General features: G+C 45.8%; 1 protein-coding gene across 1 annotated transcript in view; it reads left to right on the plus strand.

Annotated features, from left to right (window-relative positions):
- Nucleotides 1-16,979, plus strand: part of MYLK (myosin light chain kinase) — a 189,347-nt gene extending 172,368 nt beyond the window's left edge. Inside the window, 5 exon segments of the mRNA XM_033211001.1 lie at nt 837-989; nt 3,581-3,704; nt 10,375-10,504; nt 11,938-12,069; nt 16,659-16,979. Of these exon segments, the coding sequence (XP_033066892.1) occupies nt 837-989; nt 3,581-3,704; nt 10,375-10,504; nt 11,938-12,069; nt 16,659-16,903 (784 nt within the window). The 3' untranslated portion in view covers nt 16,904-16,979.
- Nucleotides 16,980-17,501: the final 522 nt, after the last annotated feature.

Here is a 17,501-nt window from a genome sequence, read left to right on the forward strand (position 1 = left end):
TAGGGCAGTGTTAAGATTAAGTCAGTTCACTTATTTTAGGCATTTGACCCAGTGCCTGGCACATAGAAAAAGTTTAATAAGTGTCTGCCGCCATCACGATGCTGCTGAGGATGAAGAAGTGACCACCCCATAGTTAAATGGCAGCTTCTCCATTTCAGAGGAGAAAACTGACACAGATCAGTGAATTGTCCAAGGTCATCCAGCAAGCAGAGAGGCTGCACTCTGTCCTCTGCCACAGCACCTCATAGGGAAGTTTTCTAGTTTGGCATGAATGCCTCAGGTTCCCTGAACCTACATTGCTGATTCAAAGTCCATCTATCCATTGGGCACACACTTCACTTGCTGAGCCTCTCCTATGTGCTGGGCCCTCTTCTTGGTGCTGAAGGTGTGTGGAGAGAGGTGGGAGGGAGGGGACAGAAGGGTGCAGCGGTGATCACTACCATGTGCCCGGTCCACGGAAAGGGGGCAGGAGCACAGGAGAAAGGGGCTTGGAGAAGGTTCTAACCTGGGCTTTGGGGAAGAATAGAAGACCAGGACAGAGGGACTTATCAGCCCTGCCGTGTACCCTGCAGAAGCCCGTAATCTAAAGCAAACCCACTGCACCTCAGCTTCACAGGTAGGTGGTGTCAAGAAGCAGGTGACCAAGAAAAGACAGGGCTGTGAACCACACCCTCTTTTCTTTCCACAGGTGAAAGAAAGGCAGGTGCAAGGCCCACAGAGCCTTGGCCCTTGCCAAGAAGAGTTTGGGGGTGGGGAGGCTGGCCGACCCTCACCTTTGACCTCAGTTAGCACGCCCTTTCCTAGCCACACCTGCTTTCCTGCTCTTGTCTCTCCAGAGTCAGTGGCCTTTCCCCCTTCATGGGAGACAACGATAATGAAACCTTGGCCAACGTTACCTCAGCCACCTGGGATTTCGACGACGAGGCATTCGATGAGATCTCCGACGATGCCAAGGATTTCATCAGCAATCTGCTGAAGAAAGATATGAAGTAATGAGTTGGGATTTCAGTCTTTGCTTCTCCACTCCCTGCCCTGTGTTGGGAAGCAAAGGGGGATTCCTTTGCCTGTTGGGGCACCCTCCTTGCCACCCTGCCTTGAGTCGTTCCTAGCATTCCCTGAGGAAGGGAGGGTGGGCATCATAAGAGACCCGAGTGCATGTGGGTCGGGGAGGCAACTTCCTAGGCCCTGCCCCCTGGAGCTAGACACGGAATTCACCTTCAGAAGCTCAGACACCTGACTTGAAAAGCGACACTTGACCACGTTGCAGAGCGAGGGGCAGCTGTTCTTTGTGAATAATGACTGCCCTTCTTATTTTCTGGGTACAGTTGTGGCCAGCCACAGCCCTCTTCAGGGGCTGCAGGGGAAGGACTCTCTCAACAAGCAAGAGCAGAGGACGGCGGCATCTTAGAACTTCTCTGTGGGTCCCAATCATATCCCCAGATTATTATTATTCCGGCTTAGTGTTTTTTTATATCTCAGTTATTTAATAACTGCATGCTTGAATACAGGCAGGTACCTTCTAACATCTGGCCAAAGGGAGGCTGTGATCCCAGACCACTGGGCTTAGCCCTCTCCCAGCTCTGCCTCTGTTGAGGTTCCCCACCTGTGCCTGCTGCAGCTGTGAACATAGGGAAGTGAACAGTGGGAGGCCAGTGTGCATGGGCTCTGGGGAAAGGTCAGGGACTCAGGCCCTCCAGGTTTCAATGGAAGATTAGAGCTTGGAGTTGTAGGGGAGACCAGAGTGGGAGGTTGACTGAAGGTGGGCAGTGGGTGTACCTAGACAGAATCTCCTGGAAGGAACTGTCCTGGGCTCTGCATGCATAGGGAAGGCTGCCCAGGGAAAGGGAGCGGTAGGACTCAGGTGAGAATAGCTGGCCTTTTGGGCAGCTCACCCACTCTGCAAATAGGTGACTAGATGAGGCAGAGTCTGACTGTAGGGGTGCCGAGGAGCTTAGAGCTATACTTGGCAATCCCAGGGAGCAGTTGTAGCCTTGCCAAGAAGGGTGGTATTGACATGGGTGGCATGTTAGAGAGAAGGGGAGGGGCCTGGCTCCAGGGCAGGCAGGAGGCTCTGCACTCCCAGGTAACTTTGCAGCCTTGCAAGGCTGCCGATGCCTCCCCGAGGAAGAATGGCTGTTCAGGGCAGGAGGGTGCAGTTAGCTGCTGAAGGAGCAATATTGGAGTGTCTCAGATGGCTCTGTCAGGCTTTCCTGTGATGCACCCCACTCTCGGTCCTTTTTAGCCAGTCAGGGCCAAACTCCCCCAGAGGCCACATTCTATACTCCTTGACAGTGAGGTCTTTTTAGCCTTTTGCTGTCACAATCTGTATCAGAAATGGGCATGACCCAAGGAGAACTAAGACACTGTGGGAAGTCTAAATTATCTTCCAGTATGAGGGACGCCCACACCCAAGGTGCCTCAGGAGATGAAAACCTCCTCAGTAACTCTGGTACAATGATGGCTTTTGTCATCCAAGCTTTATTCACTGAAGATTTGGTAAACAAGGTATTGTGTGTATATATCTTATTTTCTCATCTGACCTTGAATTAAGTCAGTAACAGGCTGGAATGGATCCCTCTGTGCTCATAAAATGGATTAAACAAAGAACTGATCTTATTCAAACAGATCAAGACACTAAATTCCCGTAAACTCTTATAGCCAACCTCTCTTCAACCAGAAATCACCACCTATCAGCACTTAAAAAAAAAAAAAAGCTTTCTATTATAAAAGTAATACATGTAAATTATAGAGGATTTGAAGAATATAATAAAATTTAAATCATCTATAATCCCTTTATCTAAAGATCACTACATTTTGCTATACTTCTTTCCAGTCATTTTTCTATGTATGTTAGCATTTGGTTCTTTAGGCTTTCTTAGTCCTGTTACAGTTAAGGCAATGGCTGTAAAATGTTTCTAGATCTAAAATGTTTCTAGAGCTTTCAGAAAGATGAAGTGAGTTTCAGTGCAGTTCTAAAGAAGTCATAATTCATAGGCTATATGCAGGACCTACTTCTTTGAGTTGTAACAGGAAAAACCTGATACTCAACCACACCATAAGACATAAAACATGAAAGTTCATTGATTGCCGGAGGTTTTATCCTAGGGTTTAACTCTCCCCTCCTCCAGACAGGGTGGCAGGAGGATTAGGCTCTGTGGGCCCCAGCCCTCATAGGACCAGCAGAATGACACCACCCTGAAATAGGTGCCAGTCAATCCCAGAAACGTCTGCCCTGCAGCACTTACTCTTACTCTTCCTCGACCCCAAGAATCCCAGAAACGTCTGCCCTGCAGCACTTACTCTTCCTTGACCCCAAGAGCAGGCCATGGAGCCCAGTCACTTCCTTGGTGCTTAGGCTTTCATAACACTGACCCATGCTGGTTCTGGTTAGTGTGACCCAGACCAAGTGAGGAGAAAGGTGAAGAGCACAGTGATCCTGATCACAGTGGATGGTCCGGGAGCAGGGGGCCCTGGCCTCTGCCCTCGTGCCCGGGAACAGCTGGCCTCCCATTTCTGATCTAACCAGTGGTCCCTGAGGTCTCCTCCTGCTCAAAAATCTCCTGATCTCTGCCTCTGTCAGAAACCGCCTGGACTGCACACAGTGCCTTCAGCATCCATGGCTAATGAAAGATACCAAGAACATGGAGGCCAAGAAACTCTCCAAGGACCGGATGAAGAAGTACATGGCAAGAAGGAAATGGCAGGTAATGCGAGGGTCACTTTGGACTGGGATATTACCCCTCATATTTGTGTTGCTGAAGCCACTTTCATTCCCAGCTTGCCCTGGCCTCACATCAAGAAAGTTTAAATTCGTTTCTGAAGCAGTCTGGGGCCAGTTTAGGCAGCTGATTAAGGTACAGTGGTGTGCTTAGTCCTGAGTGCAGAGTCCCTTTCTCAAGGAGATGGGATGGATTCTTAGCTTAGCTGTCTCTCTGTTCCTGCTCACCTTTGTCCCAGAGGACCCTTAACCTTTACTCAGGTTAAGCCACTGACATTTCATGTCTTCATGGCTTGGGATAAGCAACATCACTTTGAGGTCCATTTGTCAACCCTGAGAATGGGATGGTAGCATGATGGTCTCACATCTCTTTATGATGAAGGAGGAGGGCACATGAGAGAGACATGGTCCCACCATCTAGGAAGGTTGTATGTTAATAATAATGTGTCCTTAGCAAATGACATAACCTTGCTGTGGATTTGTTTTCTCATGTGTAAAGTGGGGATAATAGTACCAACTTCACAGCTTTGTTGTGATAATTATGAGAATTACACGAGATCATCGTCATGTGGCGTTTAGTAGTACAATGCCTGGTACATGGTAAGTGTCCAAAAATGATCCCAGTTGCTAATAGGTATTAAGGTAGGCCATCTGTCAGGGACCATTTAAAGCACTATCTATGCACTAAATCTTTTAACCCTAGGAGCCAGGTACTGTTATCCCCACTTTACAGACAAAATTGAGGCAGAGAAAAGGTTAGGAAAGCCATCCAGGGTTACACAGCTAATAAGCAGAAGGGTCGGGATTCAAACCCAGAGCTTGACTGCAAAACACATAGTCTTAACTCCAAGACTGCCTCTGATAAAAGGCATGGGTGGATAAAAATATTATCCAAAACCACAGGATGTTTATCACCATCATCATCTATTTTATCATTTTTATTACCATTAGAATTACAATTCTTTTTTTTGTTGTTGTTGTTTTTTCGAAATGGAGTCTCACTCTGTCACCCAGGCTGGAGTGCAGTGGTGCGAATTCGGCTCCCTGCAAGCTCCGCCTCCCGGGATCACGCCATTCTCCTGCCTCAGCCTCCTGAGTAGCTGGGATTACAGGCACCCGGCACCACGCCCGGCTAATTTTTTGTATTTTTAGTGGAGACAGGGTTTCACCGTGTTAGCCAGAATGGTCTCTATCTCCTGACTTCGTGATCTGCCCACCTCAGCCTCCCAAAGTGCTGGGATTACAGGCGTGAGCCACTGCTCCTGGCCTAGAATTACAATTCTTTGGCTGCTGGAGAAGACATGGTTTCCTTCTTTCTTTCTTTCCTTTCTTTCTTTCTCTCTCTCTCTTTCTTTCTTTCTTCTTTCTTCTTTCTTTCTTTCTTTCTTTCCTTCTTTCTTTCTTCCTTTCTTTCCTTCCTTCCTTCCTTCCTTCCCTCCCTCCCTCCCTCCCTCCTTCCTTCCTTCCTTCCAATTCTCTCTCTTTTTTTTTTTTTTTTTGAGACAAAGTCTCACTCCGTCACCCAGGCTGGAGTGCAGTGGCACAATCTTGGCTCACTGCAGCCTCTGCCACCCACGTTCAAGCAATTGAGGGGACATGGTTTCTATACTCAGCGACCATGTAGTACAATGGGGAACTGAGGCAACTAGACATGAAAGGATGTAATGCGCACTAAGATACGTAAACTATCCAGATAGCTCTCCATAGCCATGGGTGTGTGTGGATAGAACCGACCTGGTCGCAACCAGAGTTGGATGTGATTATGAAGAAATGTTCCCAGGCTCAGGAGTTTGAATCAGGTGTGGAACCTGAGTCAGAACACAGAGGACTGCACATGTGGAGGAGAAGGCACAGAAGTGGGAGCCGGACCCATTCTGGCTGGGCTTGGCTTGACGGGAGCAGAGTCTTTTAGCTGGATACTCAAGGGACCCAGGGGCATTGAGACTGACTGGGTGGCAGAGAAAAGGGAAATTACTGTGTTGGAGGCAACTGGAACACTGGTCATTTGCCACACCAGGTGACTAAATCACAGTTGCCTCAAAAAGTAGAGTGTCACTCAGAGGTTGAAAGAGGGAGCAAAGGCAAATGGGGGCCACAGGTGTGGAGTTTAAGTGACCACCATCCCGAGCACATCTCAGCTGTGCTCCTCCGCCGTGGAAGTCAGTTCCTGGCTACGCCCCTCATGGGAAGGTTTAGGTGGGTCTCTAGGCCTCCCTCAAGTGCAAGGTGAGTTGAAACATCTGTAGCTGCTTACCTTTTGGTGCCACTGGGATCTGAGTAGCAAATATTCTTTTATAAAAAAAGGGGAGAGGATCTACAAAATCAAAGGCCAGCTGTATTAATAATCCTGTGGCCAGAAGGTCTCAGGGAAATATTTCTGGAAAGGATAGGGAAGCTGATGTCAGGGCGGGGCAGTCCTCAGAGCAGTGAGTCTAAGTGGATATTACTTGGCTGAGGCTATAGGTTAAGGGGCAGCCTCATCACCTGGGAACATTGGCAGACAAACCAAAGCCAGGAGGACTCCTAAACCCAGGAGCTAGGAGCAGAGAAGAGATAAGGAAATAGGAGAGGAGGCAAAGGGAATTTTTCAGTTAAATCAGTCAGGGAATCATAATGGTGCTGATTTTTTTTTTTTTAAAGAGACAGGGTCTCATGCTGTCACCCAGGCTGGAGGGCAGTGGTACAAGCATAGCTCACTGCAGTCTCGACCTCCTGGGCTCAAGCAATCTTCTCGTCTCGGCCTCCTGAGTAGCTGGGACTACAGGTCTACACCACCACACTGGCTAATTTTATTTGTTTAACTTTGGTAGAAACAGGGTCTCACTATGTTGCCTAGACTAGTCTTGAACTCCTGGCCTCAAGCGATCCTCCTGCGTTGGCTTCCCAAAGTGCTGAGTGCCCAGCCTATGCTGATATTTTAATCATTTCTTTTTCTTCTTGTTTACGGCATTATTAGCCATAGAGTTTTCTGGAAGGGCAGGGGAAGAAAAGGGTAGAATTCAGAGAAGGAAACTTAATTTTATATTTTAGTATAGATGGTGACATTTGGAAATGATTTTTCCACAAAAGTTGTCCACAAAAATCCCATTCAACAAGTAGCGTCCCTGAAGAGTAGCTTCCCTGTTAACAGCTCTAACCATTTCATGTTACGTTGCTCCCTTGGGAAAACGTTTTCTGCATTTTAACTGCAATCACCAGGGCCTTAGCTCCCCTTGGAATATGGGGGGTTCCCTCTTGCAGCAGCCAAGGTTCTGTGCGGTGGGGTGGAGTGGGAAGGAATGGGCTGCAAGCAGGGGCAGAGGGAGAGGGGAAGGGCAGGCTCAGATGGCCCAGAACTCTCTGTAGCTGTGCCAGAGAAGGCACCTTCTTGTTATTCTGGTGTGGTTTTCATAAAAAGCCCTAGGAGGAATGAAGTGACATGGGAACAAATCCCTACAAGCAAAGTTAGGCTGGGTATAGATGACTCGTATACGTATGGGTAATCGTATTACTCATCTTAGAATGAAGTTATTCTGAAAGAATGTATATTTTAAATTTGTATGAAAAGAATTTTACAAAGATATGTTGGAAAGGTGCAGCAATGGGGGCAGGTAAGTTGAACAGATTAATAGCGTTTCTGCATGCACACTGGAAGCAAAAGACTAGACATCAGAGGCCCGTGGGTAGCCATCTTTATTTTCCAGGAACCATAAAGACCCCAGCAGTATGAACCAAGGGCATTAGGGGAGAAAACACTGGACTCAGCATAGCATGGAGTATTCTTAGCCATCCCATTTGGATGGTATGCCTTGCTCAGGGGAAACTGTAGTCTTGGGGCTGATGATATATATGGGGGGCTTTGATGACTGGTGTGCGGGTAACCAGCTTGCCATATATTTGCCAGGGAATGTCTTGGTATTGGCATCAAAAGACCCTAATCCTGGGAAACTCCACAAGCCTGCCTTAGCAAGCCAAGATGGCTGGCCCCACAAGCTCTCCAGTGGCAGGGAATTTGTGCTGCATGAAGGAGGCTGGTGCAGATACTGTCCACTGGTGACACAGGAATTCAGCCTGGTTAATTGCCCTCAAACGAGAAACAGACTTTCTCAAAATGAAGGCAGAAATTACAAAATTAAAACTTGGTTATCTTGATGTTCCAAAAATTTCCAAAGGTCCTTGGACAGTAAAGCAATAACCAGTTGTCAGCTCAAAGGCATAAAAGTGGAAGACTAGAACATACCGATATATTCATTTCTAGTTCTGACAAATAACTTCCTCAGCAATTTTTTTCACAAATCAATTTCCAGATATTTTTGATGTTTTAGAAATTATATGCTAGATATCTCCATCTTTTAGAAAAGTTCTCCATATGTGAGACCTATTTATTTGTTAATATATTTACTAGTTCCTCTGAAATACTGTAACTCTTTTGTTTCCTCATTCTAATAGGTTCATATTAGTCACTTTGTTATTAAATAAAACCTGGAAGAGAAAATACATCATCTCTCCACACCACACAAGTGAAGACAGTCCTGATCAGTCCCAATCCTGATGTCTGGAAATGGGGAGCTCATGGGTTCAAGGCGGGTGTTCCTTGCTACACATTTATGGATATAAACTAGCGTCTTTCTGTAGAGGTCTGGAACTGCAGGGAGATTAGAATCTTCTGCTCCCAGGCTCCTGAGGCCCAGAGAAGGGAACTGACTTGTACAAGGTCTCCCAGCAATTAGGGTTACAGAACTAACCTATCCCTTTTTGAGAACAAACCCTCTGGGTTTAGAGGCTCCTAGCCCATGACAAACCAATCTGTGTTGGATAAAGGGAATGGAGAGCAGAGAAGGGCAGAGTCTGAGAATCAGCCTGATTAGAAAGCAGGCTGGTCTGACACTGACTACATAGGGAGGGCTGCCATGGCTCGTACCATCTCTTACCTGTTCCTGAGGGCAGGATAACCTCCCGTGGGAAGAGCTGGGTCTCTCTACACTCCGGCTAGCACAACAAAGAGGCTGAACCAGTAACATCTCCCAGAAGAGCATGAAAGGTTGCCATGTGGCCTGAGCCTGCAGAGGCATTCTCTGCAGGGCCACACCTTGGTTCTGCTCACAGTTAAGTTGTTCAGCTTTCATCTCTCACCGTCTCCCCTCCTCATCACCTCCAGCTGGGGCTCCCTGGATTCTGTTCAGTGACCCAGCCTCACTCTGGCGGCAGAGGCCAGAAACATACCCACACCACGCAGTGTGATGTGTGCGAGAAGGGATGGCCAGGGGACAGAGCAAGGTGGAATGTCTGTCCAAAGTGCATGAAAGCAATCTGCAGCAAGGACGGCAGGAGGCATGACAGTAAGGTCATCCTGCTCACCGCGGTAGGTCTCCTCTTTCACCATACACACACGCACACAATTTTCTGTATGTTTCCGTAGCACCCAGAAGTTATTTACTTTCAAAATGATCAGTCTTTTTACTGAAGCTTACTGGCTTTCCAAGTAGTCCTAAATGGTGAGGCTTTACTGAAGTACTTAAGCATGTGAAGTGAATTCAGGAGGAAAATGGCTTTGCCGGCAGAATTTGAGGTGCAATGAGTACAAGCCATTTGCCTATGAAGAGGCTGTTTCCTTCCTCTCTCAGGGGGGACAAGTAGCCAGTCTGTGGTGACATCTGTTGTCTGGATGCACAGCTTTTAGATGCCTAAAAAAGATGCTTTGGGTGCAGGGATGGAAAAACTTGGTTGTGCCTTAGTTTTCTTAGTCATTCCTGTTCACCTTAGAAAAAAGGTGAAAAACTTACTGAAAGATAAAAAACAATAAGACACAATTGTACATTATTAGGGATCCTATGCTTGGTAGAATTTTCACAATGTAAATAAATTACATCTCAAGTTCTGATCCATTTCAGCAGAAATTCTTTCCTCTCCCAAGTCTAGTCACCGAAAAGCAAAGTGCCATTGCCTTTTATTTCTTCGATGCTTCTTTTCGGTGCCTGAATGCACATCGGGGAAGAGCTCCCTTCCAGAGCTTCACTGCATCGTAGACTTGTGCTGGGGCCAGCCACAGTGTTTCTCCAAATCATTTAAGTCTCTGAATTATAAACACAGCTAAATGGGACCTTGGAGATCATCTTGTCCAGCCCCCTCCTTCTAGAGAAGGAAACTGAAGCCCAGAGTGGTTAAGTGACTTGCCCAAGGTCAACAGGATGCCCTGTTATTATTATCATGATTATTTTTGCATCAGGACTTGTGGGATCCGTAGTAACTATTCTCTTGGCCAATTATAATCACATCACTGGCATTGTTTTACGAGAAACAGCCCCGCTAGGCCCAGTCAGCAATAAGTCTTTGGAGCTGTCTCAGCCTGCAGTTGCTTTATATAAACTATCCCTTTTATGGGAGTTGAAGCACTGTATGAAAAGGGTTTTTGTCTCATGTTGACCTTGTTTAGTCACATTAACGCACACATCAGTTCCAGGCCCCATTCCATTCTCTGAACATCTTCTGACACACTGACAGTGCTGAGCAGAGCAAGGCTGGGTTCGCTCCTCTGGCAGAACCTCGGCTCTCGGGAGGTCCTTTATCCGGGGAACAGCTGCTTCTCTGGGGCTGGGCTCTACTCCCCGCAGCCCCTCACACTACCCAGCTGGAACCAGGGACAACGCCTGAGTCCAACCCCCGTGTCTATTTTCCAGAAAACGGGCAATGCTGTGAGAGCCATTGGAAGACTGTCCTCTATGGCAATGATCTCAGGGCTCAGTGGCAGGAAATCCTCAACAGGGTCACCAACCAGCCCGCTCAATGCAGAGAAACTAGAATCTGAAGGTAAGGAGGAGTTTCTCCAGCCAGCTGGTGAGAAAGAAAGGGTTGGGGAACAAAGGGGCATTTTGAAGTTTTGGTTGGTTTTGTTCTGTTTTTTTTCAATATGCCCTGCAAAGATAAATTCAGAAGTAATTTTGAGTTGCCCTGACAGTTACTAAGTCTAATAATTATTCTTGATAGTTTAACCTTAGGCTTAGCCATTTTCAGAGGGAAAGTTGTTATTTGTCTAATAGAACTAGATGACCTCAGCTATGCTTTTTCATATATTTCGTGTTAAAATTAACAAAGACTTTATTAAAATCTTCCTTTGTTCTTATGGCAGAAGTGATACTTCTATATTAATAGGCAAAAATAACATTAAAATTACATGTAGTTGTGTAAGATTTACGAAATATTCTATTTTCTACCATCTTTGTGGTTTTGTTTTAAATAAAAATGAACTCATATGGTCCACATTCGTTTGGCATTGTTCATGCTGCTGAATCATGTCATTTGAACTGGGCAGACTGGGATTGGCAGGGCCCCTCCTGGAGACTAATAGGGTTAGTTACTTGCTCACCGTGTTAGATGCTGTCTCATCCATCTCCTCAGTGAAAGCCCAGCCTTTTCCTGCTTCAGGTGCATGAAGGGCCAGGCCGTTATCTCATGTGGCCAGAGACACCCTCTGTCCCTCCCTGCCTGGTACTTTTTGTATCCACTGGTGAGAAGCTGAGTTTAGATCCCTTTGGTGAGCAAAGGTAGGGTTGTTGGTGCGGCCAGCAGCTGCCTGCTCTGGAGCTTCCTTGCAGCCAGGGACAGAGACCGCAGCACACAGGCCTGGTCCCTCCTGAACCACTCCTGCCCCTCCTCAGATGACCTAGACATAGCCTGAAGGGAAGGGAGGAGATACAGTTGTCCCTCCAAGTTATAGCTTTTCCCTGAACCAATCCCATATCCTGGTCCACAGTCACACAGCATGAAGGCAGTGTGAGCATGGAGAAAGAGCCACTAGAAGCTGAAGATGTGGCTAGGACATGGCTCCTCCCTTCTAAAAAGCAGGTGGAACACCTGCTGCAGAAGAGGGGCAGAGGGATACCAAGACTAGGAAGGCCAGTGAGGTCTTGCCGTGCTCAGATACCCTCAGCTGAATCCTAAAGCAGCATGAAATGCAGCCAGAAATCCTTTTTAAAGATGATTTCCTCTTTCAACATGTCAGCATAAGGGAAAGGGGGAGTCTGATCATTTCCTCAGCTTGGGCACAGTTCTTTCTTCTGCCAAAAACCATTTGGCAGCAGGCCAACCTGTCCCCAGGAGAAAGCCGTGCTTATGATTCAGTTCTCAAAGCTGCCTTCTTTGCTATATCATGGCGACTTTTTAAAAAGTTAGTTTCTTTAAGCTAGAGGCAAGGCGAGAACAAGGAATGAAGAAATGACCTGGTCTTCTTCTCTGTCTTCTAGAAGATGTGTCCCAAGCTTTCCTTGAGGCTGTTGCTGAGGAAAAGCCTCACGTAAAACCCTATTTCTCTAAGACCATTCGTGATTTAGAAGTTGTGGAGGGAAGCGCTGCTAGATTTGACTGCAAGATTGAAGGTAAGTTGTAGCTGTGCTTCTCTTTACCATCAATAGGGTGTGGCTGGATGGTAGGGTCCCTACCATGCACCCTGGGCAAGATGTCAGTTCTGTGCAGCCTGGGACAATGAGGAACCGCCAAGCTTTGGGGGAAACTGGGTCAGCAGGAGCTGCTCATAAAGGGCGATGCCCTGCACTCCCACGTCCTGAAGGTGTGTCCTTCAGTCACTTCCCCAGGGGGCACATTTGAAATTCTACCTACTTACACCAGCCACCAGACCTAAGTTTAGAAATGGCCTTGCATGGACTTACCTGGCTTTGGAACATGCTTAGTGAAATGAGCTTTGTAAACTGCTGAAAAGCATGTGACTTGCCCATACGAGGCCCTCAAAGGAAGGCTGGCACAAAGACATAGGATGTGGAGTCGGCAGGCTCTGCTACTCATCCACAGGCTGTGTGACCTTGGATGGTGGTCCAGCTCCCCTGGGTTAAGATCCCTCCACTGTAAGATGATAGCTAAGTCATAGAGTGGCTCTGGGGATTCTGTGAGGGGACATATGTGAGAAAGGGGAACCTTTTAGATCTTGTAAAGATGTCATGGAGTAAAGGGAAAAGTTGTGGGACTGGCAGGTACAGAGAGAGAGCATGCACTGTGACTTCAGACTAAGGCCAGTTGGAAGCCAGGCACCCGGGACAAAGCACTCAGCCGATGCCATCTTCCCCAGGCTGCTTATCTGTCTGCTGGGAATAATGCAGCCATAGACCCATCAGTGGTCAGAGCTCAAGGGACCTTAAGGGGTCATGGCATAGCACCTGAGAAATAAGCAAAGTTGACGACACAAAGCGTTTCCATTTTCATATGGATTACAACCATCTAGAAAGAGAAGGGACAAGATAAGACAGGCTCTTTGCTTCAAGTCTATGATTTTCACCTGCCAAGCAGGGTGGCAGGTTATCGCCCATTTTGGTCTGACCAAATAGAGCACAGAAGTTTATTAGGCAACTTTCCCAAGGCCGCATAGCACAGTACAGCAGTCAGAACAAACTGTGCCTCCCACTTTCTTTGATTCTCCAGCAATGTGACTAGACAATGCCTTTTGAGTAAAATAACCCAAAGTTAGGAATGGAAAAAATAGTTTTTCTTCTGCATCTTTATATTATCAAAGTGCCTTATCAATGCTTCGCCTACCATAGTCATTTCCCTTTCTCCATTCAATTAAAAGAAAGTGGATGTGCTGCCTTTGATAATGTGAAAATTCTCAGACTGGGGATTCTGCTGAAGGCTCTGGAGCCACTGCTTGCAATTCTCACCATTACCATTGCATTTGGGTCTTCTGAAGTTTTTTCTTCCTTTTTGAATGTTTTAAAATAACATAATGATTATCATTTTGTACTTAATTTTCTCTTTGGGATCGTTTCATACTTAATTTTCTCTTTGGAATTGTTTCGTTGATATTTATTAACTTTTGGCTGGAGCTCTGATGAGAAATTAAAGCATATGGATGTTGTTGTGATAAAAACAAAATTGAAACTTTTGCACTGAGAGTCCAGGGCGTGGGAGTGCAGGGTACTTTATGACCAGCTCTTCCTGACCCGATTTTCCTCATGGTCTGGGTCTTCCTAATTACTTTAAAAAAACAATTTCCAAAATTGTTTTGAAAAAACAACATTGAAAAGAACATTAGAATTCTTGATTTCTTATGTATAATTTTTATTCTGGTTAGGGCTTGTATTAGCCTGTTTGCATTGCTATAAAGGAATACCTGAGGCTGGAAAATTTATAAAGAAAAGCAGCTTATTTGGCTTGGTGCCAGCATCTGCATCCAGTGAGGCCTCAGGATGCTTTCAATCATAGCAGAAGCAGGCATGTCACATGGCAAGAGAGAGAGAGAGAGAGAGAAGGACATGCCAAGTTTTAACGACCAGATCCACATGAACTGACAGAGCAAGAACTCACTCATCACCTCGGGGAGGACACCAAGACATTCATGAGGGATCCGCCTCCATGACCCAAACACCTCCCACCAGGCCCCACCTCCGACACTGGGGATCACATTTCAACATGAGATTCAGGGGGCACAAATATCCAAACCGTATCAGGGTTTGGACAGTTTTTTTCCTATAAAAATACATCTCCAACATTTAAGAGAAAGTCAGGTGGAATATATTGTATATTTTTAAAGGTATGTATATGTATGACTTTAAAAGCGGGATACATGTATATACCATGTACATGCAACCAAAATGCACAATGTTGGTAATGCTTCTGTGCATATATATGTACACATACACTTTAAACATATGTAATATGTATATATTTTATATGCATGTGTATTTTATTTTTTAATTGCTGAACTTTGCAGAAATATGACTAATGCATAAAGGCTCATCGGTGAGGTCCATTTCCAATTGTCCATAGGCAAATTACCTGCTTTGGATCAGACTAAGACAAATATTGCTTTCTTCTTCTTAGAAATATTATCAGCTCTTTTCAATTATGTTTTATATAGCTGTTATTAGCTTTATTGAGTTATAATTTATATACCATAAAATTCACCTACTTTAAATGCACAATTCAATTATTTTTTTTTTTTTTTTTTTTTTTGAGACAGAGTCTCACTCTGTCACCCAGGCTGGAGTGCAGTGGCCAGATCTCAACTCACTGCAAGCTGCGCCTCCCGGGTTCACACCATTCTCCTGCCTCAGCCTCCCGAGTAGCTGGGACTACAGGCGCCACCACCTCGCCCGGCTAGTTTTTTGTATTTTTAGTGGAGACGGGGTTTCACTGTGTTAGCCAGGATGGTCTCGATCTCCTGACCTCGTGATCCGCCCGTCTCGGCCTCCCAAAGTGCTGGGATTACAGGCTTGAGCCACCGCGCCCGGCAATTCAATTATTTTTAATGAATTTATAGTCACGCAACCACCACCACAATCCAGTTTTAGAACATTTTCATCACTCCAAAAAGATCCCTTGTTCCCATTTTGTTTTGACTCTTATTTTTCATTTAAATTATTTAACTTTAACTGTTATACAAAATCGAAAATTTAGGCTGGGCATAGTGACTCATGGGTGTAATCTCAACACTTTGGAAGGCCAAGGCAGGCAGATCACTTGAGTCCAGGAGATCAAGGCCAGCCTGGGCAACATGGTGAAACCCCATCTCTACAAAAAATATGAAAATTAGCTGGATGTGGTGGTGTGTACCTGCAGTCTGAGCTATGCAGTAGGCTGAGGTGAGAGGATCACTTGAGCCTGGATAGTGGAGGCTGCAGTGACTGAGATCATGCTGCTGAACTCCTGCCTAGGCAACAGAGTGAGACTGTCTACAAAAAAAAAAAAGATAGAAAATTGTATTTTCAGCCAAGTGCGGTGGCTCACACCTGTAATCCCAGCACTTGGGAAGGCCGAGGCAGGTGGATTACTTGAGGTCAGGAGATACAGACCAGCCTGGTCAACATGCTGAAACCCTGTCTCTACTAAAAATACAAAAATTAGCTGGGTGTGGCTGCACGCACCTGTAATCCCAGCTACTCAGAAGGCTGAGGCACCAGAATCACTTGAACCAATCAGGCGGAGGTTACAGTGAGCCAAGATCAAGCTACTGCACTCCAGCCTGGGCAACAGAGTGAGACTCTGTCTCAAAAAAAAGAAAAAGAAAATTGTATTTTCAATCTAAGAAAGTATTTAAATCTAGGTGTAGAGTTGGAGTTGGAGCAGTATTTCAGGTAGTACTCTTTTTTATTTTTTTGCCATGTTGGCCAAGCTGGTCTTGAATTTCTGCCCACCTCAACCTCCCAAAGTGCTGGGATTACACGTGTGAGCCACCATGCCTAGCCTCAGGTAGTACTCTGTTTAAAGGTGGGTGGGTGTGGTGGCTCACACCTATAATCCCAGCACTTTGGGAGGCTAAGGTCAGAGGATCACTTGAGCCCAGGAGTTTGAGACCAGCCTGGGAAACATAGGAGACCCTGTCTTTACAAAAAAAACTTTTTAAAAAATTAGCCGGGCATGGTGGTGTGTACCTGTAGCTCCAGCTACTTGGGAGGCTGAGGAAGGAAGATTGCTTGAGCCCAGGAAGTTGCAGTGAGCCATGTTCATGCCACTGCACTCCAGCCTGGGTGATAGAATGAGACCCTGCCTCCCTACCCCTCAAAAAGTGAAAGGTGGGATGTTTAACTGAGTATGGTCGCTCATGTCTATAGTTCCACTACTCAGGAGGCTGAGAAGGGAGGATTGTTTGAGCCCAGGAATTTGAGCAACAATAAGCTATGATCATGCCACTACATTCCAGCCTAGGCAACAGAGTGAGAGTCATCACTTTAAAAAAAAAAAAAAAAATTAAGTTTTTTAATAGGTGGGACATTGTGCTAGTCCAACGTGTGGGAAATGGAACAACTTTAAAATATTCTATTTGGGGTTTCAGATATTGATATTTACAAGACATATCCATTTTCTAATATAGATATCAAAACAGTTGATAAAGGCCAACATGAAAATTTTTTCCTTAACCACCTTAATCAATAGTGGTAGCTTATGAGTTGCTTGCATGAGTTGATAAGAAATTTTGAATAACAGTTCCTGCAACTTGTGTTTTCTCCCTGTGATGCAGGATACCCAGACCCCGAGGTTGTCTGGTTCAAAGATGACCAGTCAATCAGGGAGTCCCGCCACTTCCAGATAGACTACGATGAGGACGGGAACTGCTCTTTAATTATTAGTGATGTTTGTGGGGATGATGATGCCAAGTACACCTGCAAAGCTGTCAACAGTCTTGGAGAAGCCACCTGCACGGCAGAGCTCATTGTGGAAACGATGGAGGAAGGCGAAGGGGAAGGGGAAGAGGAAGAAGAGTGAAACAAAGCCAGAGAAAAGCAGTTTCTAAGTCATATTAAAAGGACTATTTCTCTAAAACTCAAAAAAAAAAAAAAAATAGATAGTAAAAGCACCTAGTGTGATAGATTATCTAGTTAGGTCATTTGTGGGTTGATTCTTCAGCAACAGCAGTTGATACCTAGCAGCGTTATTGATGGGCATTAATCTATATTAGCTGGCACCTTAAGATACTAGTGCCACTAGATTTCATTTAGGGAAAACACCAGTAACTTGGCTGACCAATTGATTTTAGAGAGAAAGTAACCAAACCAAATATTTACCTGGGCAAAGTCATAAATTCTCCACTTGACTGTGCTCATGAAAAATAAGGCCAAAACAAGGGTTCTGGCCCACAGCTCAGCCCAGAGGGTCCCTGGAGATGGGAGGCCTCTCTCTCCCCACCCCCTGACTCCAGATAACTGGCTTTTCTCCCAGTACTCCAGCAATTCATTTCTGAAAGCAGTTGAGCCACTCTATTCCAGAGTACACTGCAGGTGTTCAAACTCTCCATTTCTCTTTCCCCTTCTACCTGCCAGTTTTTCTGGATCTCAGCTTGTCATGAGTTTAAGCATTAAGGACA

The sequence above is a fragment of the Trachypithecus francoisi genome, unplaced genomic scaffold (assembly GCF_009764315.1).
Source record: "Trachypithecus francoisi isolate TF-2019V2 unplaced genomic scaffold, Tfra_2.0 Lachesis_group0, whole genome shotgun sequence".
Classification (NCBI taxonomy): Eukaryota; Metazoa; Chordata; class Mammalia; order Primates; family Cercopithecidae; genus Trachypithecus; species Trachypithecus francoisi.